Source organism: Rhamphochromis longiceps, linkage group LG2 (assembly GCF_057381845.1).
Source record: "Rhamphochromis longiceps isolate RC_006_pf linkage group LG2, R_longiceps_female_GT1.1, whole genome shotgun sequence".
NCBI classification, from domain to species: Eukaryota; Metazoa; Chordata; class Actinopteri; order Cichliformes; family Cichlidae; genus Rhamphochromis; species Rhamphochromis longiceps.
The window spans coordinates 21,056,853-21,080,038 of record NC_140558.1 but is presented as its reverse complement, the minus strand read 5'-3'; the positions used below and the strand labels follow the sequence as shown (position 1 = coordinate 21,080,038).

The 23,186-nt window shown below is 48.6% G+C and overlaps 1 protein-coding gene across 2 annotated transcripts; it reads right to left on the bottom strand.

Annotated features, from left to right (window-relative positions):
* Positions 1-5,551: 5,551 nt before the first annotated feature.
* On the bottom strand, positions 5,552-23,089 carry arhgef37 (Rho guanine nucleotide exchange factor (GEF) 37). Of its 2 annotated transcripts, XM_085418909.1 has the most exons (17): positions 22,960-23,089; positions 22,236-22,318; positions 18,427-18,626; positions 18,129-18,227; positions 16,807-17,261; positions 15,648-15,777; positions 14,996-15,143; positions 14,705-14,904; positions 14,498-14,628; positions 12,566-12,670; positions 11,955-12,068; positions 11,419-11,588; positions 10,782-10,929; positions 10,576-10,704; positions 9,607-9,802; positions 9,251-9,420; positions 5,552-7,530 (listed from the first exon to the last, which is right to left on the bottom strand). In XM_085418909.1, exons 5-17 carry the CDS (start codon positions 17,248-17,250, stop codon positions 7,312-7,314), a joined length of 2,304 nt encoding a protein of 767 aa, XP_085275035.1. In that variant the 5' UTR covers positions 17,251-17,261; positions 18,129-18,227; positions 18,427-18,626; positions 22,236-22,318; positions 22,960-23,089; the 3' UTR covers positions 5,552-7,311. The 2 variants fall into 2 exon arrangements, with proteins under 2 accessions (XP_085275035.1, XP_085275046.1); XM_085418920.1 differs by lacking the exons at positions 22,236-22,318; positions 22,960-23,089 and adding an exon at positions 19,615-19,941.
* Between the last annotated feature and the right edge of the window lie 97 nt (positions 23,090-23,186).

The following is a 23,186-nucleotide window of genomic DNA, read 5'->3' as shown; positions in this document are numbered from 1 at the left end:
TGTGTCCCTCATGTTGTGTTGCTCTTGCCCTGTCTCACTATTATCATTATATCCCTGTGTGCTCCTACGTTCCTCGTTAGTTCGGTGTCGCATCGTCCATCATGGCTGTGTCTCCCTGTGGGTCTCCGCATGTCTTAGTTTAGCATTTCCCAGTGTAGTTTATTCTTTGCATATCTTGCACGCCTGCAATAAAGCAGTGTTTTGAGTTCCCTCTTTTTTTCTCCGCGTATGAGTCTGCATCTGGGTCCTCTCCTGCCTGGACCCAAAAACTAAGTGAACTAGTGATGTTCGATTCGTGAACGAATCGTTCAATACTCGAGAATCACTTTACTGACTCGTGAATCATGATTCACAAGCCCAACTGACTCACTGACTCATCCCTGTTGCTGTTAGCAAACTAATTCCATTAGTACTCGCTCACCCCCTGCCTCCTGTGCTGAATCATAGAGCGAACGAATCACTCAGGACTCACTAACCCCCTCCCTCCTGTGCTGAATCATAGAGCGAACAAATCACTCAGGACTCACTAACCCCCTCCCTCCTGTGCTGAATCACAGAGCGAACAAATCACTCAGGACTCACTAACCCCCCCTGCCTCCTGTGCTGAATCGTAAGCGAATAACTCAGGACTCGCTCACCCCCTCCCTCCTGTGCTGAATCATAGAGCGAACGAATCATTGGCTGTCTCCCAATTCAGGGTCTGCAGCCTTAAAGGCCGCATTTTAAGGCCGATTACGTCACAGCAACGCGACGAAGGCTGTCCCAATTCAAAGGCTGCTTGAAATGCGGCCTTCAAATGCGTCCTTCATTTCCCTGAATTTTAAGGATGTGGTGGTGTAGACTTCGTGGCCCAACATATCCCAGAATGCATAGCGCGGCAATGGGTGTGGATAATTTTGCCGAGAAAAACGGCGGATGAGGGGCGCCCGAAGAGTAAACTTTAAGTATGTACTGAATATTATGTCACTTATTTATTTGCAAATGTTTAATAACGAAGAACATTAAAACATTACTGTTGGCCACATGTCGGCAAAGTTATGTGACATTAGTGACGTTTGTACTAACTTAAAGCCTTTACTTTAAAATATACGCTGTTCAATAGCTGACCTTAATCTTACAGAGAATGATCAAAGCTCATGTAGAAACAAACAAACAAATTAACAAAAGATTTTCTCTTTCATTTCTGTCAAAGCTGTATGAAACGTTTCCAGCTGTTAGTATCATGGTTGCTAGGCAACCTGGGCAGCGCAACGGAGCCCATTTCACAAGCCTCGCACTTCCGGCCTTAGTGGTCTTTGAGTACTCGGCCCTTGTGGACCGTTGAGGCTGCGTACTTTAAGGCTGCAGACCCTGAATTGGGATACAGCCACTCACTCACTCACCCCCTCCCTCCTGGCTCACAGCTTCTTCTTCTTCTTGGTTGGCAACCAATGTTAAGGCGCATTACCGCCCCCTGGCTCACAGCTCAGTGGACATTTAGATGAGAAAATATATATTTGACACATTTAAGAAAAATACTAATAAAATACAAATAAACAAAATAAATGTTTATTAAGCAATTTTGATAGGAAATTGCTTAATTTTAGAAATGTTTTTGCTCTTTTTTTTGCTCTATAAAATAGTTGGGGTTTTTTTAGAATCATTCATCTTAGCAGTGGGATTTACATGAAAAGAGAAACTAATTAAGTTTGAGTGAAAATGTAAATTTTTTGCACTCTCTGGTCAACTGACTCAGTGAATCAAATGACTCAAAAAACTCGATTCACTTTGGTGAGTGACTCATTAAAACTCGATTCAATAAAAAGAATCAAATTTACCATCACTAAAGCAAACACAACATGCAGAGGAGCTCTAATCCTCCTGCCTCCTCCAATAGCCAAACCCATCTGTTCATCTGATTGGATAGTTAAATTTATGATTGACATGACATTGGCCAATCAGATGAAAGGAAGAAAAATAAGGTCAAAATTTATACTTGTAACTTGAGTGCAGAGTTTCACACGTATTTTTTGGCTACACACAAATCTTTTTTACGCACACACAAATTCTTTTTACAAATCCTGATTTGCAAGTACAAAATATTTATGACCACAATTTGAGCCCGTACTATTTTTAACTTGGGTTAAGAGAGTGATGAAAGGGTGTTTATGAAAATAGCAAAGTTTATGTTTGGGTATGTCTGTATTGAAAAAAAATATTATGCAGCTACGAGTGAGAGAGTGTACCGCCCTAATTGTATAGGGCGGTACTATATAGATTGTATATGCATGCGCCACTTACCCACAAAATGGGAAATGGTTTGGCATGGAAACAGCCTCGAAGATGGTTATTAAAAATATACTGCTTCATGTTATTGCATGAGCAGGAGTCTTCATTCAAGAACCCAACACAACACTCTGCCGTTTTTATTCAGTTCATTTGAACTCTTTGGTGTGATCCCTATCAGCTCACACTCTGCGTCAGGGCAGGAAGTTTGTAATTTGCCTTTGTAACAATGTAAAAGAATGAACATGGTTTTGTTGTGGTTAAATTCCTGTTAAACTTGGGATCGCAACCATGGGTTTATTTTGAAAGATTTGATTTTGAAACTTTTATTTTGAAAATCTGCAATCGAAGTCTGCTACTGGTAAGCTGGTTTTCCCTAAGCTTATCCCGTTAGAAACCCATGGTTCTACACAGGTACAGTAATGAAGTACCTGGGTGTTCACTGATGCTCTTTACAGGAAGACTGAGAGCAGACTCCACCTGCTGAGGAGACGGAGGACGCGCTTCTGAGGGTGGCGTCAGCCATGCTGTGTGTTAGTGTTATCGACTATCAGTTGGATAAGCTCATCAGGAAGCCCCCCCCCCACACACACACACACACACACAGCTGGAGAGGTCCAGTTCTGTCACAGGTCCTTCCTCCCCGTTAGACTTCATAACCATCACTGGTTATGAAGTCAATAAATACCAACATCCTGCTGGTATTTGCACAGTTTCTCCATTTCCTGTAGTCTCTTATTCCTTACTTCTGTGTGACTCCATATGACTGTCATCGTGCATGCAGAAGGATGGACAATAAAGGATACTCCTCTCTCTCTTCACCACTGTGTTGACAAAGATTTAAAAAAGGTGGAGGTCAAGGCACCGGCTAGTTTTGAACTCAACATATCCAAGCTTCAGAGTCCAGTCGTGTTTTCTGGAGACTGAAGTGACCGTGAGGGTGTGCTAAGGTATCAGCTACACCACCTAATCAGTAACAGCCAATCAAAATCCTAGAAATTTCCCCTGCACTAAATCTGGAGCTCCGCCTTCCTGCACAATCTGTTAGTACAGTGACCTCACCGCAGCAATGTTATTGGTCACATGATGTCATTAAAATGCTTCAAAACTCTCAAGCAGCACAAACATGGTGCTGAGGTGCTGTTCGGGTGAAGCTAGCAGCTACACCCACCTGTGTCACCATCCACCTGTCAGTCGAAGAGACCACGCCCCTAGTAATGCAAACCTTAAGCCTTAATATAATTTAAACAGGTGAGGTACAGAAACATCCTCACCTGGACAGCTGTTATTTTTGTCTCTGAATTCAAACAAAGTCCAGTAAAATAAAAATGTGTCATCTGCATATAATGACTTTTCTTTTTCCTCTTATCTTTATTCTGTACAACACAGGGTTAAGACAGCTGTTATGAACGAGTAAATTATCTATGGAGACCAATGCTGTTCCTGTATCAGGCTGTTTATTTAACACTGGCGTTTGGAGTCTTCTCTCACCCCCATTCTCTGCGGCCTGCTGGAGCGGGGGGGCTAGGAGGAGGAGTTGGCCGTCCGACTGCGGTCTGGAGTGTGGGGCCTCCCTGCTGCTGCGGAGTCGGGGCGGTCTGCCTCTCCCCACCGCAGGGAAAAGGGTAACACCACCTGGGTCTGGGTGCAGTTCCCCCCTCCAGGGGCAAGGGTACCTAGACCCGGTTCTTAGAGTACGCTTGGGGAGTGTGATCGTGTGTACAGCGTCTCTTTATGTCTGTCTCCACGTTGGTTGAGTGTGGAGTAAGTGCATATGAGAGCATGAGGGTGGGAATGGATGTTTGTATCTGTGTGTGCCCGTATGTCTGTGTCTATATGTCAGGTTGGGTGTCAGGCGCCACCTCTCTGGGGACATCTCAGGCCCTCCAAGGTTTGGAGGCCTATCTCCCCCCACCACTTCCCCTGCCAGTGGCGGACTCCCTCAGACATCGGTGCGTTGGTGGTTCTTTGTGTCCGGGGATGGGCGTCCAGGTACACACCGGCTCACTCCTTGGCGGCCGCTTATCGGGGCCTGGAGCCTGGGGCTCGCTCAGGCCACTTCAGAGGTGGGGTGCCCCCGGCCTCTCGCCCTGGGGCTCGGTCACTCAGGCACGGCTGGCTGCCGGCGGAGCTCACGGGCGCGTCACTGCAACTCCCCCTAGCTTCTGCTCCGCGGCTGCTGAGTGAGCCCTCATCTGGGACTCTCCTCAGCTCTTTCTGGGACAGTGGCGCGGCTGCCCCTCTGTTGGTCTTCCTTGGTCTCTTGTGTTCTGGGGGCCTCTGGATGTCTGGAGTTTTGATCTCCTCCATACCTGCTTCATGCCCTGGAGGACGGGGCTGTGCCCCCCCCCCCCCCCCCCCCCCACCCTCTAGCAGATCATTACATGAAGGAACCTTTTAAAAAAACAAAAAACAAGCGCGTCCATGCTCACAGGTGTACACACGGGTGATCACACCCACAAACTCAGACAAACTACACCCTTTTTGGCTCCTACCTCAAAGCACACTGTGTTCTGTTGATCTTATGTGCTGCACAATAATGTTTAATATTTAGTATTTACTGTCATATTCCCATATATCATTGTGATGTTGTTTATTCTATTACTCTTGTTTTCTTCTGCTTGTTTTCTTTTTTCTTTCTCAGCAGGTGATCCAGGTGATTGATATTTGCATTTTTTTTTCTTTTTTTTTTTTCTTTTTTTTCTCTGCCCATTCTGTTGGTTTTTGTCTTTTGCCCTTCTCCCCCGTCCCTCTTCTCAGCTGTTTCTCTTTCCCTCTTTCTTTCTCCCCTTCTTTCCCCCAGTCAAGTCTGTCCCGTATTCAGTAAGTGAAAATAAAATAAACAATAAAAGGTGAATCAAATGGACCATTACGGCAAGGCTGGGATGGTCAATTTGGTAAAGTAAATCCGTTGGGCATCTTTCTTTGCCTTTAGACAATAATTCTGATGGCAAAAGAGCCAAACGGGACAGGCAAAAAAAAAAAAAAAAAAAAAAAAAAAAAAAACACTGGCGTGTATGGGGACTGCTGCCTCTGCTGGACACCAGAGGAACTGCAGGTTCCTCTTTCAGCTTGTTATTCAGTAGATGGCGAAAACTTGTAGGCTGTGTGCAAATGTGCACACTGATGATGATGATGCATGAACAAGAACAGCTGTGTCTCCAGATGTTTAACTGTAAAAGGGGCTGAGTGGGTGTGGACCCCACAGCGTCGTAAATCATCACAAATATTCAGGTGCTTCTTCTCACAACTAACATCTGATTATGAAATGATGCAATGCCACAAAAAAGTTTTGAGTTTAGTTTTATTGAAGCCACACTCTCTGCTGCTGCTCAGCCTCCCACCTGCTGTGTGACTGAGTTCAATATCACAACTGTGGCAGCTCAGCAGAGGTCACACAGCTCTGCAGCATCGAGGAAACAGAATGACTCAGCAGGACCGACTGAGCAGCAGGTTCGTGAAACCACACAGAAACAAAACAGGAAGTACACACTGTGGCCACGATTACCAAACATGCATACACACACACACAGTTAGTCTGATCATGCACACACGCTCCGAGTCTCTGCCTCCCTCTGGTGGTGAAAATGAGAACAGCATGTGAGGAAGATGCTGACCAGAAATGTTCCCTCTGTGGTTTCCGTGTGGGTATGGGTTCAAATATCTACTTCCTCCAAATAAGGAACGCTGCAGCTTCATCTGCACGTCTGTGGAATTAAAACTTCCCAAAATAACTGAGGAATGAACCGCTCCCCTCATCCTAAACCGGGCTCTGAGGAGGGGAAATCAGGTAAATGTTCTCAGGCTGAGGTTTCAGTCCATCTGACTAACCCTGAGGACATCTGGTATTTTAGGAGAGAAGCATCCTCCTCCTCCTCCTCCTGACATTCAGCCTGATGGGAACAGCTGAGCAGCTCTGACTCTCGGCCTCCCTCCCTCTGCTCCACGCTCACAGCAGCTGAGGCTGCTCAGCCCCACAGGAGGAGGCCAGGAGAGAGTCTGTGGTGCTCAAACATAGCTGCAAAACTACTGGAGCTCAGCTTCCTGTTTATGACCTAAGAGCCAATCAGGAGGCTCAGAGATGCTTTCAAATGATTCTGACCCAAAAGTGCGGGAATCAAGAAATGCTGCTGCAGCTTTAGTCCGGCCGAGCAAATGCCACAGACGTGACCTGCACTGACTGAGCCGTATCCATAGCAACAAGCATCGTCAGGTGAATGTGAATGCAGGAGGAGGTTATTCTTTCCTGACCCATTTCACTCCTACGTAAAACTCTGGAATCAAAGTACAACGAAATTTAAATCCGCTCATAGGCAAAGCAGAAACTGCCGCTGTCCTTCGCCCCTCTCCCAGCTGCTCCTCCTGCTGAGTCTTGTTCTTCCTCGGCCTCGGAGACGTTTCACATTTACATCACATTACTCAGTCTGAGATGATGAGAGCGCTGTGTACCTGTCAGCGCTGCTGCAGGTGAAGAGGGTTCTCACACACACACACACACACACACACACACACACACACACACACACACACACACACACACACACACACACACACACGTTGAGAGAGCTCACACCCTGCATGTATGCAGCATCACTCTGAGGTTCATGGGAAATGAGCGCTTCACCGTACAGCAGCCATGAAAATCGTCCTTCATCTTAAAAACAGCTTTGTGTCCTCGCCGCACACCGAACATCGTCCAAATGTTCAGGCTGTTTGAGGTGACACGCCGTCAGAGCTTCATGGCGTTACAGACGCCATGTTTGAAGAGCGTTCTTGGATGATTGTGCATGTTAGTGCAGAGATCACTGCAGACCAGTAAACCTTCATTATTAAAGCTAAAGTCAGTAAACTTCATTTGCTGCTCCTGAAGCTTCGATCCTGTGCACGCTGCACAGGAAGTGGAAGCAGGAAACGCCACAGGAGAAACTTTACACTTCCATTCGTAAACTGGATAAAGTGGCAGGATTAACACTGAGACTGTAAACAGCTGATCCCGGGAGGCTCTTCCATCCATCCTCTCATCTGCACCAGCTGCAGTTTCCCCCCCTAAAGGAAGAAGCCGGGGTTCGGGGGCAGCCCCGCTCCCACGGGCATGATTGCCAGGTAGTTGGAGGGCACGTAGCCTCTCTGACCTCCTCTGACCTCCACCAGGCTCCACTCGGGGCTCCCTCGTTTGTCGTGAGGCTCCAGGATACGAACGGGTTCTCCGGCCCGGAAGGATACTTCGTGTTTGGATCTAGCCGTGAAGTCGTAGGCGCCCACAACCTGGAAACATGAAAAAAAAGCAGCATTTAACAGTCTCCGCCTCCACACCGTCACTTGTATCCACACATCCTTCCTCCATCACGTACATGCACCTCCTGGCTGTCAGGAGGAACACACATCATCAGCGTTACAGAGCCCATCTGTGATTAAGCTCCACTCAGTCGCTCCTTTCATACCTGCAGACCGCACACAGGAAACAGAGGCAGGAAGTGACAGCGTCTTCCCTGACGGCGTTTAAATAAAGGTCAGAACAACACTGCGAGTCGCAGATGTTTCCAGCTGCAGAGGCTGATACAGCAGCATTACACACATCAGTGTGTCATCACACATCACACACACACACACTCGGCTGTAAACACCAGCGTGGGGTCGTTACTACCACCTGACCCGGCTCTTTCTAATGAACCGTGCTCAACAGCAGCAGCGCTTATTTTGCACTGAATTACGCTCAGAGAAGTGCAACGCATCAACACGAAGACAAGAAGAAGTACTCCGAGCACACATCGTCACGTGTAAGACGAGGGCAGCACAGAACATATCTTCTTCTACCGTTTAAGAAACAATCAGCAGATGATGGTATAAAAACCGTAGGTTTGAGAGACCGGTGTGGACTGCGCCTCTGAGGTACAGAAAGACAGCGTGTGAGGACAGGTGGACACAGGCCTGCTGCTGCTACTGGAGACGTGTGCATGCACTGGCACAAAGCAGATCTTTCCATGAACGCCTCACAGAATACCCACGGGCTGTGGGTGGAACAGGATTGTATCTGACATTCTTACTGATTCAAATTCAAATTCAAATTCAAATTTTATTTGTCACACACACACAACCATACACAGTATGACATGGGGGTGAAATGCTTGTAGCTGTACAATGCCCGACCATTAAATGACAGAAGAAAAGTTCAACAATATTTACAATTTACTACAAAAATCCCTACAAACCAAAATGATCCCTACAAACTTGTGCAAACACTGAATGAAAACGTGAAGCTTCCTTGGATGCTGTGTTGGAGCATCAGCAGCGTGTCGTAGGAGCCCAGAGCGTGTGACCGAGTCAGATCCACGTGAAGGCTGTTACTGGGTGGGCCAAACACTGTAAACACTGACAGCTTAGACAGGATCCAGTATCAACAACAAGCTACCTGTCTTTAAATCACCTGCTCAGGTAGAGCCACTCTGTGTCACATTACTGTTCAGGAGCAGACCGCTGAGAGTCCGGCGCTCCATCTAGCAGCGTATCAACGCGTACAAGGATGTGACAGCATCGCATTTGCTGTGCACAACAACAAATTCAGTCTTACTGTCGTGACCAGAGCCGTCCTCTGTGCTGCTGCATGCTGGGACGGCCAGTAACAGGCAGAGCTGGACGCTGTCAAGGTGGAGAGGAGGGTGTTGTCCAAGATAAGGACAACACCTCCCACCCACGCCACAACGTGCTGGCCAGTCACAGGAGCACACGCAGTCAGAGACTGACATTACCTATAATGCACCACTGAATGACACAGGACGTCATTCCTGCCCGTTTGTATATATCAGAGCGAACTTTGTAACATGTTGTATTACTTAATTAGTTCAGTCTGTTCTTATTATCTCGGGGCGACTGTCGGGATTATTAAAGTATTCTGACTGCAGCTGGATGATCAACCTGCAGCCCTGCGCTGGTGGACAGCACGTGGCCTCCGTCTCCTGGACAGTCTAATGCAGAGGAATTCAATTACCTGGAAGCAGGGCTGACTCATGGGCAGTGGGGCATTGCCCGCCGGGCTGTAGGAGTGTCTTCTGCGTGCGGTCACGTCTTCTGTCAGGTTCGGGTGTGGTGAAGGGGGCGGCTCGTCTGTTGGCTGGTGATAGCGAATGAGTTTCGAGGCAGCAGCGTAGCCTCGCTTCCCTGCGTGAAGATGTAAATATAGTTTAACATTTATTTGTTGACAGTGTCAGACCAACCCGGTGTGCCCTCACAGAGCGATCCCATTGGCTGCTCGTCTGTTTCAGTTGCAATAACAGCGGCTCGCCAGCAGATGGCACCACAGTTCTTCCTCTCAGGTTTTAGTGCAAACGTCATAAAAAGTCTCACCTCCTGCATCGACCAGCCACCTCCTCCTGTCTCCACGGCTGTCGGCCTCGCTGATCACTGCCACCAGCTCGCCCTTAGTCAAGTTCAGGTCCAGGTCCCGGGTGCCCACGACCGTGCTCATCACCTGGAAGATCTTTCCAGAGCCGTGCTTATCCGTTAGCTGCTTCAGACGGCGCTGAGAGGACGGGCTGAGAGGCTGAAAGACACGAGCAGACGTCAGATCTCAGAGAGGGCAGAGCTGCTGAATTACTCACACGTGCTCAAATTTACCTGGAAGGTGTTCAGAAATGAAAACAATGGCTCAGAAAGAGACACTTCTGGTTCTGCAGCTGCAAAGTTGAAGAACCAGAAGTGGCACATTCACCGCTTCCTCGTCTCTGACTCATTATCGCCTGCGAATGACGTATGATGGTGATTCGCCACATTCTTCAGCCAGAACCTTGTATTATAACCTCCAGCTAAGTGTGACGTGACTGGAACTTCAGATCTTTACTGGGACCAGTAGCTGAACCAGTTCACACAAAACACGCGGCAGAACAGGAAATACAGGTGGCGTTTTTTTAGACAGATTACTTCAGGAACGATGCTCAACGCTCACACAGCAAACTCCACTGCCCCCACCGAACACCAACAATCTCAGGAAACTGAAGCTCAGACTGGGAGCGTCGGTGTGACACCATCGCGTCGGTGTGACACCATCGCGTCGGTGTGACACCATCGCGTCGGTGTGACACCATCGCGTCGGTGTGGTTAAATATTCGGAGAAGGATGTTTGCTGGATGATAAAATCACTGTTATATTTTTTATTCTGACCTTTCAGCAGTAACCAATCAGCTGAAACATGTCAAACATGTCTGAGGTCAGCTGAGTGGTCCACTGTTGCCCATAGTGCTCTGTAGCTTATAGTGTAAAGCTCCCTGAGGTGGTTTGCTGCTGTATAAATGAATGAAAGCCGATCTGAACGCTAACCTGGGCATCTGGCGCGTTGAGCTTGTCCTCCACCATTCGACATAAATGCTGCAGCCTCCTCGCTCCTTCCAGCACCGAAGACTCTGCCCACTCCCAGAATGCACCAGGAGAAAGGCTGCTGTGAGGGAGCTGCAGGGAGACACGTGAAGGATGAGCACAGATATCCAACGTGTTTTTGTGCATCAGCCTGTCTGTAAGGACGTCACCTGCTGAGCGAAGCTGTGAAACAGCTGCTCCATGTCTGCTGCGAGATCTCTGTGCAGACAGCTGAACGTCCCCAACGTGCTCCACATCATCTGCAGAGCCAGCCCGTTAAACTGAGGGAGCTCCGTCAGGAGCAGTGTGTTCAACGTCCTGTCAGGAGGAGAGGGGAGTAGAGGAGGTCACTCGCACGATCTGATATCCTCGTGTTGGTGTTGTTCCCAGATCATCATACTAAATGTTGTTCCAGGATCAACATCGCAAGTGACCAATCAGAATGTTGTGACATCATACTTTTGCGACTTCGGGAAAAACTGGCGTAAAACAAAAAACTGTACTTAAGCTGCATGAAACCGCCTCTGTCCGCCGATCAACGGACCCTGACCCTAACCCTAACCGTAACCCTTTAATAAACAGTGAGCAGAATTGATATTGTCCTTGCAACATTGGAATTTCATAAATGCACGAATGGCTTGGCGCGCAAAAGAATAACGTCACAACAATGTGATTGGTCACTTGCAATGTTGAACCTGGAACAACATTTTCACGATGGTCTGGGAACAACACCAACATGAGGATATTAGATCATCCGAGGTCACTCACAGCTCCAACCATCAGGAACCAACAGAAACCAGTTCCCACCTGTACGTGTTGGCCACAGCCTGCTCCTCGTAGCTCAGGTTGGGTTTTCCTTCGATCACCTCATAGTCGAGCAGCTTGTCGAGTCTCTTCCTGATTAGGTTCCTCGGGCCCACCAGGAGGTCCCGGAGAGCGCAGAGCGGCTGGTGGATCAGCTTCCTCATCCTCTTCTCCTGGAAGAAGGAACAAAGAACAGATCGACATTAGCAGACCGTCGTTCACTGCATCATCCTTTCACAGGGGGCAAAATATGCATGTCCACCTCTGCAGGCGCTCAGAGACACAGCGGCCTGTGTCTGACCTCTGATCATGTTCTGAGCGTGTGCAGAGGAGATCGGAGGTGGGATGCAGACCATCCACCAATCAGAAGCTGTTTACACAGAGAGAAGTCTGTGATGTAATCTGTAAAGTTTGGTGCTGTGTCTGTAATCGCAGCTCATCCTGTCCTCTTAACTGGACACGAGCCGACAGGATGCAGTGCTGCGACATTTCCTGCACCTGTAAAGACCGCAGCACCGTTCTCAGAGTTAATCACTCACAAACATCGGGAGGATCCACTGTCGAAGCGCCGTCGTGATCTCTTTGTAGCAGATCGGTGCCTTTTCTCCATCCATGTCCAAGTCAAAGTCCTCCGTGCGGCAGGACAGGAAGCCCTGCAGAGCAACCACACACAGCTGAGCACTTGGCTGTCCAAACACGACTCGCCGCCCTCAGCACGTTATTTTACAAACCAAACATGTACAATCAAACACATCAGAGTGAAGCTGAAGCAAAGAAACGTTTCTGAGCATTTCTTAAAGTCTGTGTTTGTGCTGCAGACGGAGAGCAGGAGATGTGGGCGGGTCATCCTCGCTAACGTCTAAACAAGCTAAACAGCAGAGAGATACAAAGAGCTGAGTGTTGGTGTGAAGGACAGAATGAGGAAAACAGAAAGGTACGTGTGTGTGTGTGTGGCCTCCTGACAGAGACTCACAAACTCATGACTGCACGTCTGTAATTATAGCGTCTGACCGTGAGTCACAGCCTGAAACAGTGACTGCTGCAAATTTATGTTTTACAAATGAGTTTATTCAGGTTTGAAGTTTTAGTCAATAAAGTCCACTAAAGCTTTGAAGTCGAGAGCCAAGACAAAGTGTGACCGTGAGTTTACCTGGAGGTGCTGCAGGTACATCTCCACGTTGTCCAGCAGCTCCAGGATGCCGTTTTCCAGAACATAGAAGAATCCTTCCAGGGCATCAAATTCCTCGTCCACCAGCTGCAAGACATCCAACACACCGGTCTAAAGAGATGCTCTGAGCTCACACACTGCTGCGCTACATAAACTAGCTGTGTGACACACTGCTTTAAAACGTGTAGTAATGGGGTCAGTGTCAGTAGGAGCCAGAGGTTCAGAGAAGACCTGCTGTTTGTGAGGCGCAGCCAATCAGAAGACATTTGTCTTATAGGAGGAGCACCGGGATGACGCACAGAAGGATTACTGTGAACTGTGGATCATGCAAAGCTGCTCTGGTGGAGTCCAGGAGTGAAAACAGCAGGTTACAGCTCATGCAAAGCCTCAGTCAATCATACACTGTAATGATACATGTGGAAAGATCAGCAGGGGGAGCAGGCTGCAGACAGGAAGTGTCTGATCAGACCTTCCACTCTCCCTAGTCCACAGCTGTGCTTCCACCTAACAGCATTTGGTCGATCAGACCTGCCAGTGGTCACCTGAGCTTCACACCAACACAAATGCATGTTAGTGTAGCCCGGCTCAGACTGATGCTGATCTCCCTGAGCCTAGCTCTGACGTCTATCTCCATCTCCCTTGTACAATCCGTCTCTGGACCCTTCCCAGATGAGTGTGAGTGAGAGTGAGCAGGGTGTGGACTCTGGATTTGGACTGAGCGTGCGTTCCCCTTTTTCCCAGCCCCCTTCTCCCTGCCTCACTCTATACATGTACACATCACCGGTGTTGTAAATAAACCCACTTGTCTGATTCCACAGTTCAGAGTCCAGCACCAACAAACTTGACAGTAACTTACTGCAAGACATCGATTGTAATTTTTATACTCATGGAGGACGTGTGCTGTACAGTCACTCTGGCTCGGACGTTCACACCCACTGTGAACACAGCAGTGGCCTGGGGAGAGTGGGAGGTCTGATCAGACACTTCCTGTCTGCAGCCTGCTCCCCCTGCTGATCCTTCCACACGTATGATTACAGTGTATGATTGACGGAGGCCTTGCATGAGCTGTAACCTGCTGTTCTCACTCCTGGACTCCACCAGAGTGTCGTGGTCTGGGTGGTTTTCCACAGCATCGGCTCCTCCCCACTGGGTGGAGTCTTTGTTGTTCCTCACCTGATGGCAATCGTACCAGCAGTATTTATGACCGGCGCACTCAACTGGTCTTCGCCAGATTATCTGCCAACTTTAGTCAGTTCTCGGCCTCATGTCCATTCCTTGGTGACTCATCGTGTGTATTAACCGTATCTCTGTTTTTCTCGTCAGCCTCTGAAACCCACCTACCAAGTTCTCCTGGATACCAGTTTGCTGCCGCCGGTAATCCCTCTCCGTTTTGGAACTGCCATTCTCTCCTGCCTGCCTCCCTGCATTGCATACAGCACCCACCTGGACCTCTCCTGCCTCCCCCTCCATGCAACCCCACCTGCAAGCTTTGCCCTGGCCCGCCACAGTTTCCCCTGCCCAGTACCTGCACCCAGTTATCCCTGCCATCTAGTTATCATCACAGTATTTTCTCTCGCCTCAGACATCTAGTTTATGTTCATTGATTCTAGTCTGCACTTTCTGTTAGCCTCTGAGCATTGTAAAATAAAATCTCTTTTCGTTACACCTCACCCCTGGCCTCCGGTTTTGAATCTGCACTTGAGTCCATCCCATTTCCACGGGCCACTGTGCCATGACACAGAGCAGCTTTGCATGATCCACAGTTCACAGTAATCCTTCTATGCGTCATCCTGGTGCTGTCTGACACAAGCTGTTTTAGCTCCTCCTCCTTTAAGACAGCATTCTGCTGATTGGCTGCTCCTCACAAACATGTGGGCGGAGCTTCCTGTGGATGAGGCTCAGGGTTCGGTCTACCTTAGGTTTGAGTCCGGCCTCGTGTTTGATCTGCTGACCGAGCCTGGCGGTCTTCTTGGCAATGCTGTGGGTGTTGAGGCGGACGATCTTGTCCTTGATGGTCAGCATTTCCGTCTTCCTGTATTTGTCAGCTAGAAAACACGAGTGACAGTTAAAACCTTCTGCTTTTTCACGCCAACATCCGGCCCCATTAGTCACGCTCCTCACCGACTTCCCGGAAGCGCTTGTATTCGTTGATACGACAGTTTAAGGCGACAGAGGTGTGAGCGGTCTGCTCCAGCAGGGCGTAGGCCGGGTGGGAGGCGTCGGTGTGCTTCTGGATGGTCTGCAGCAGCAGGGGGTAGCGGGCAATCCGCTGCACGGGCATCACCAAAAAGAAGCTCAGCGACGTGGCGTTGACGTCAGGCCTGAAGGTGAAGAGAGACACAAGACTCATCAGTCAGCTCCTCGGCTCTGAGCACTTCCTGTCCAAGGCGATACGAGGCGCCGTAAACTTACGCCGCAGCCTTGATGACTCTGACAACCTCGTTCCACAGAGCCTCCTTCTGTTTGTAGCTCTTCTCCACCTCCGTCACATGATTGTAGTGCGCCAGGTACTCCTTATAGGCGGCTTCCATCTCTGATGACAGGCTGAGAAACGAGTCACCTGTCAGCGAAGGAAAACACACCTTTACTCCTTTACAAGAAGCAGCAGAATGGAAGTTTTAACGTTCATCACGGGAAACGGCTGTGCCGAGTAAAGAGCGAAGACAATCATCATTTTCACTGTCTACCTCCCGGGTTTCTCGATGATGATCATCTCGTGTTTATCCAACAAAAACTGTGAGAAGTTAGAGAAACATCAGCTTATCAGACGTCAGAGCGCCACAACGTCTGACTTTAAGGTGGACTTTACATGCTGAGCTGGTCAGTGAAGAAGAGTCTTCCCCGGAACAAAAACAAAGAGGTGACACCTGTGTGATTCAGGAACTCACCTGAGCTGAATCACAATACTCCATCTTTAAATTTGTGTCAATAAAGAAAAAGGATAAGAGTCAGAAAAACAACAAAGAACAACCACTTCCTGTTTGACTTCCTGTTTACAACGACAGAAAGACTGAAGCTGTGAGGGTGACACGTCAAAGTAAATGTCTGGTGTCAGGTCGCTTACAGAGACTCTGCAGGAAGTCAGGCTCTCCAGACTGAAGCTGCTTCTGGTCCAGCAGGCTCAGGAGACGGCTCGATACATCGATCACCTCCTCGATGTGCAGAAACATGCTGTCCAGTCCAGCTGGAGGCGGCTTCGGTCAGAGCAGGTGGAGGGGAGACAGAAAATAAGGGTTTTTACCTGATATCAGACACTTCTTTAACCCCAAAGTCTGAAGGTTCCCCATTACAACCCATACGCTCCCATTATAACCCATATTACCCATTATAACATATTGTGTTCATGTATTTTGAGTATATAAAAACATCTGAGGAACGCTGAAAAAGTGATGGGGATGTGCTGCAGCAGCGTCAGAGCTTGGCTGACCTTTGACCTCTGATAATAAAGATGGATCTGTGCTCATGCTGGACAGACGGGGGCGCTGGGCGCTGGGAGGCTGAACAATGCACAATCCAGTGGCTCATCTGTCTCACAGAGCCGCCATTCACTCACGCCTTCACCCTGCTCCCTTGCTGTGTTTCCACAGCTCAGCTCTTCTTGCCCATAAAGCCTGATTTCATTATGTTTTATGAGGCCTCATTTCATTAGCACAGTGATAATAAGCTGTCATTTAGCAGTACTAAGCAACAGAACAGGCATAATGAAAAGCAGGTGATAAGAAGCCACTGAGAGGGCGCAGGATGCTAAAACCTTCACCTGCTGCACAGGTGAGCAGTAGCTTTACGTTCAGCCACTTTCTTTTTGCTTCTTTGTATTGTCACTATCAGAGTTTGTCACTGTGACTGTATACACCCCCCTGCATTTATTCACTGCTTATTATTAATCTCTGTCCCCTCCCTCAGCCCTTCTTCCTCCCCAGCTGGATGAGCTCGATGAACAAGTGCTTGTTCTCAGACGTCCTTGTTGGGGTGTTCTCTGTATTATTATATATTATCATTATTTAGCTTACAATATAAAGCAAATTGAGGCCACCGCTGTTGTGATTTGGTGCTATATAAATAAAGCTGAAGCAGCTCTGCATGATTCACAGTCGATAATAATCCTTCTGTGTCTGATCCCAGGGCTCAGTGAAGGCCCTAGGGTCGCCCTCCGTCTGAAACAAGCAGTTTGGCCCCTCCCCCTGCTTCCTGCTTCGATGGGCAGGTGTGTTCCTAGGTCCTACCTGTAGCTGCTGCTGCAGGTTGCTCCTGATGGTCACGGTGCTGAGCTGCAGCAGGCGCAGGTAGCTCCTCTCAGACTCCACAAGCTCTTGGATGGCCAGTTGTTGCCTCTGGGCCGCCCTCTCCTTGGCTGCTGCCTCCTCCTCCTCGGCCCTCCTCTGGGTCTCTCTGGCCTCCTCTTCCAGCCTCTCCTCTGATAACGAGCTCTCCTCTGAGAAACTGTCCTGAGAGGAGAATCGCCGAGCAGCTTTTCCATCTTCAGGTGGCGCCTCCACCACTACAATCACCCCTGACTCAGGCGTCTTCTCCTCTGAGATGAACTTTTCCCCTCCAGTTTGATCTTTGCTGCTTCCAGCTGTCTGACCTGCAGCTCCCAGAGGAGACCGAGCAGACGAGGCTGGTTTAGGGAGAACCAGTGGGAAGGACAGCCTCCTGGGCACCTCCATGATGGAGACGGCTGTGAAAGAAACAGACTGTCAGGTATTTCATTACATGTCTGAGCATTTTGCTGTCATCAGTCTGCTCTGGAGCTTGCAGACTTTACATTCCCTGATGACTGAGAGGACGGCGCGCTGTCTCCATGGGAAATAACAGCAAATGACAAAGACTCACACAGACGTCCTCAGCCTGACACAAACAACCAGGTCGCCAAAGAACAACTTCAGCTGGAAGGAGAGTTTTCAACCAATCAGCACTCTGCTCACACACAGCATCATCATTCGCAGGAAGAAAAGCACAGAGACGGTTGCAGTCGCCGTACAAACACAGGGCACCTACACGTCATTTAAACTAGTGTACTACACCACTGTTAATCAATATAGATCATCAATAACTAATAATAACTAATAAAGATAACTCTGAACTACAGACGACAGAAACTAAAGAAAAAGATTTTCCAGCACACACACACACTGAATAAATGACTGAGGAAGTGTGTCTGCACGTCTTTCAGTTTCCTTGAGAGGTGAAACGTCTTTAAGCAAACTTAAGAAGTCCAGACACACCCCGAGCTCCTTAGACTGCAATGACCTGGATGACTGAGAGCCTTCACAAATAGTCAGGAAGTGTCCACCCCCCCCTCCCCACCACCACGGCTGGAACATCTGGGGGGGCACGGTGACCCACAGAGGGGATAACTGAGATTTAAAATCCTCAGTCTAAACAGCCCCAAAGCACTGCCTCTGATGGTAAACTCCTTCACCCTCTGTAGAAAACCAATGATTCACAAATAATCCTGATCACCTAAAACCCTCAGACCGGGTCTGAACCGGGTCAGAGCCATTTTTATGCAGGCGGGGACAAACTGAAGGAAGCACACGCTCACCTTTAACCCCGAAACGCTGCGATCCCCTCAGCTCCGATCCTCACCCAGCTGCAGCGTCCTCGCTCACTCCTCTCCCCCGCTGCACTGAAGCAAAGTCTGCTGCAAGGACAACACACAGACAGACACACACACAGAGTGTAACTTTCTCCACTGACTCACACACACAGGCCGTGTGTGAGGAAGGGGGATGGGAGTGGAAAAGAAGGTGGGAGGGCTCACACAGGACAACACACACACTCGTGCTGCTGAGTAAGCTGAGTGACTGCAGCAGCTGGTGGGGAGAGGAAGTGGCGCTCACCCAGACAGAAACTGATTGGCTGACAGATCTTCAGACTGAAGGGAAGGACCAATCAGAGGACATGTTGATGAAACACGGTGGGGTCCATGCAGCAGAGCTTCAGGCAGCAGAGGCTGAAGTTTCCCTCTCACAGGAGACAAAGTGCTGTGGGTCCTCCTCCTCCTGCTCCTCCTCCTCCTCACAGGGATCACTCAGATTCTCTGAGAACAAAGAGGGTTTACATTTAGGTTCTCTCTGACCTCTGACCCTGACAGGAAGTGAACACCACCCCAAACATAAAGACTTTATCCTGTATTGTGAGTGAACTGCACATCCAGACTCTAACAGAGCAGCTTTGCCTGACTCGCAGTTCAGAATAATCCTTCTGTATCTGATACTGCTTCATCCTGTGTGTGAAAGAAGCTGCTTTAACCCCGCCCCCTTCCAGACGTCACTAGAGGGCAGTGCAAACACGGCAGGCCGGGTGGGGTGACAAGGAGCAGCAGGCTGACAGTAAGGGGGATACGTTTAGAAACAGAGAGTCAGATCTGAGGTCTGCAGCACATAGCAGGACTTCACCTGATCCAGGTAACCCCGGTAACTCCAGGTTTCTGTGAAGGGGGTTAAAAAAAATAAACTGATGCTGTGAACCGAACCTGCTCCAGATTAGCGATCAGCAGGTATGAAATCCCCACCCAATCAGATCTCAGGAAAACAACGTCCCCGTTCCTAAGGATCCCTCAGAGCGTCGACAGCAGCAGGTCTGAAGTCTGTGTGACTCCGAGTGACAAATGTTCATTCTCAGTCACAACTTTGATGCGATTCGTTTTGGGTTCAGTTTCTGTTTCATAACCTTTAACATGCGATTCGGCCCTCACACGCACACGTGCCGCGTTTCTAACGGTTACTGACTTTACAGACATTTATTTGATAAAATGCCTGAATGATGGATGGTTTCCTGTCCAGGCTTCAAACTTTATTAACACACACACTGATGCAGAGCTGCTGACACTGACCTCGGAGTCGTCTTGGTTTTATACTTTATTCTTCTCCTAACATAACTGTGATTGGTCAGATTCCGCCAACTTTCAGGTGAGCGCCCTCGTGCCTGGATCAAGAAAGCCATGTTCAGTCAGCGGGCTGGAAACCGACCGCCCTGATCTCTGACGTCAGGATACCCGGGGAACCGAGAGGGAACGGTGGACTCACCTCGTAGCGCACACCATCCCATTGTCCTTCCTCAGTGACATCATCCAGGTCCAAGGGCAGGAACAGCTGACAGAAAGCGCCTCTCACTCGAAGCTTTCACTTCAGTTTATTATTCCACAGAGTTGGTGTGCGGCGCAGGTTCACACCTTCTCAGCCCGAGCTTCAGCCTGATGACCAGCGTGTCAGTGGGAATAAACAGGAAGACGTTTTCGTGCCGCAGCCCGGCAGGCTGATGAGATTCACAGCGGCGTGTTTGGGTGAGTGTGCAGGGCGGGAGCGGCTTATCCTGCTCATAACATCCTCGGAAATGTGGGCAAGGAATGCTGCGGGGCCAGATTCGGTCAGCTGATCGGCTGACGATTCAGGTGTGCTGCAGGAAAAGAAAGGCTTAAAAGTGACGTGACACTTCAGGCATTCACCACCTGCAGAGCAAACACGCTGCTCAGAGTCCAGAGCTCGTACGCTTCGTACCTGGAAAGCTTTCAGAGCCGTGCACATTCCAAGCCGGGATTAGACCACGCCTTCATATTAAATCACAGCAACTATGACAAACCTGAGAGTGAAACATGACACAGACAGGCCTTGTCGCTCCTCACCGATCCGATCGTTCAGCGAGAGGTTTCACTCAGCTGACAACGTCTACCTGTGAGCTTCCTGGGACGGACCTCTACATCAGCAGCAGATCCAGGGTTCCTGTCTCTTCTGCCACACTTCCTTCACACAGTGAGGAAAACTGATCCGATGCTTCGTGCTCAGTAAACTTCAATGTCCAATGACTGACTCTAACAAAGTTTTAGGTTTGGTGTGAACGCTCTCAGGCTGCGAGGTGACCTCAGGGAGAGGGGAGGATGGGGGAGGATGGGGGAGGAGGAGAGGATGCACTGATGATGGGCGGAGCTGCAGAGACGACAGGGGGATTCGCATCAGAGTGGATGAAAAGATGGAGGCAGATGATCCGCTGTGGCGCCCCCTACAGGCAGTGTCAATTTGGAAACGTTTATTTTACTGTTTAGTTTCAGTAAATATTATAATACGTGCTGTCGACAGGAATCTGACTCACAGCTGTACAAAGTGTCACCTGTCACACCTGACACACCTGAGCTCTCTGAGGTCTAAATCTAGACCCATCACAGCCTGACTGGACAGAGTAAAGCTACAGACATCTCAGTCTGGTTGCTATTGTTGTTCCAGCAGCTCAGGTGATGTCAGCTCGACTCTGACTCAGCGTGGGTGGATCGTGTCTCAGCCTGACCTCGGAGTCTGCGGTCACACTCTCCTGTCAGGCACGTCCAGTCGCCTCTTTGGGTCCACAGTGACCACGACCGGCCACAGAGTCACGTCACCACTGACAGAAACCGTCCAATCAGAGAGCAGAGTTCAAGCGGAGCGAGTGAATCACTCAGGAAACTGCTGTGAGTGTCTGTGACAGGGTCACAGATGTGTCACTGCTGATGTCGCTGATAGGGCTGGGTATCGTCACTGATTTCTAGAATCGATTCAATTCCGATTCACAAGGTCCCGAATCGATTCGATCCACGATTCGATTTAATTCGATTCGATTTGATTTAAATCTGGGAAATTTTGACAGTGAGAAATATTATAATTCAGATCAGTACATTTACATATTTTTGTATCAATAAAAAGGAAGCTGACACATGCAAGACTTTATCACAGGTGTGAGCGTCACAGCAGATACCTTTGTGTCAAAGTAGCTGAAGATAAAACACAGAAAAACATGAAGGTGATTTTCCTGGCCTGGGATTTTATAAAAATATTCTGCAGTACATCAAAAACGAACGAAAAACATTGATCACCTTATGAACATTACCTCTGAAATTACAGCGGGTTTTTTTACAGACACAGCTGAGCATTTTGCATTTTATATAATTTTAAAAAGTTTAAATTTGTTCAGTATTGAACAGCAGAAATGAGGTTGTCTTTTCGGAAGAATGGAAAAGGGAAAAAAACAGCGGCCGACAGCGCTGTAAACAACAGTAGACTTGTGCGTAACAAGCAAGCGAATAATGACAAAAGGGAAACTGTTCTTGAAGTACAGAGAGAGAGAGAGCTGTGCATCGCGGTGGAAGCAAAACAGTAAAAGTCAGAGTGAATTCATGATGATGTTTATGTGAAGCGTTTGGATCTTTTTTTGCTGCTGGTTCGGTCAATATTGTTTGGAGAGAGATCAAACTAACAGCTTTAGAATCGGCGCAAAAAGGGCGTAAACACAAAGCGCGAACCCGCCGAAACATCAGGATCAGCGAGCTGTCGGCTTTCAGCCCCGACCGTGAGAAAGGCGACATCTAACTGATTCTGATCCGCGGGTCGCGCTGTGTGTTTAAGTCTATGTGCAGAATCCGTGTTCCTGCTCTCATTTACTGTCTTAACTGTTTGGTGGTTCTTGAAATTTTGTGAGATGTCACCAGAGATTCTGGCATTTCGGGCAAAATAAATTTATATTAAAAAAAATCGATTCAGGATTTTAATGAATCGATTTTACGTTATCCAAGCCAGAATCGATTTTAATCGATGAATCGATTATAAAAACCCGCCCCTAATCGCTGAGCCGTGACCGTGTCCAGCTGCTTAAAGCGACGCCACAAAGAAGAAACACAAATTACCTTCATGGATCTTCATCGAGGACCGCGGGGACAGCAGAGGACTCCGCAGCACGGGACTCAGCAAACACCTGAAACACACACGTCTGCCGAAGCACATCAGGCAGGAGATGCACAAAATTAAGTTATTACTTAATTTTGTAAGATTCATGTGGCAAAATGGTAACAGAACTGAAGTCCATGGGCAGAGGGCTAAATCAACCCCATCATTTGTAGACTAAACCTGCTGATATTACCAAAGTGTTTATTTTAAGGAGAAAGTTTGGACTCTAAGGAAAGACATCTACAACATGAAAGTGATTGAAATAACACAATAAATAAGTCATACAAGGTTTGACAGAGATTGAATGAAACTATAAATGTGTTGAAACCATCAGTGTGTTACTCTGAGAGGATGGTGGAAGAACAGTGTATGACCTGACCTGTGTGTTTAATAATAACAATGAACAGCGATGTAACTGATGACTGGATACTGAAGATGACAGCGTCGTTAGATCTGAGCGCGGCGTTTGATTCAACTCCTATGACTCTGCTCGGCGCGTCGATTAACCGAAGCCTGGTCGATCATTAACGCGAGCAGGCGGAAACAAATCACGGACTGTTTTTCCGGAAAGTAGCGGACCTCCTCCTCCGCAGGTCTGCTACCCTCTGCCGTCCTCCGCTCAGAGAGGAGCGGAACCCCCTGACACCTCCCCCCCTGACACCTCCCCCCCTGACACCTCCTCACCTTCCATCCTCTCGCCTTCGCACCTCTCCGTTTCCTTTGAGCGCGCGCCGTCTCTCTCACCTGTTGATGTACTGCAGCTCACGAACTCGATCGACACACACACAGGACATCCGCTTTCTGCTCTACAAAATAAAAGCATTCCGGTTTTTCAGAATAAAAGCGGCTCACCGGTCTGACTTTCAGCGTGCTGTCACTGAGCGCATCAAGGCATCAACGAGGACTCACAC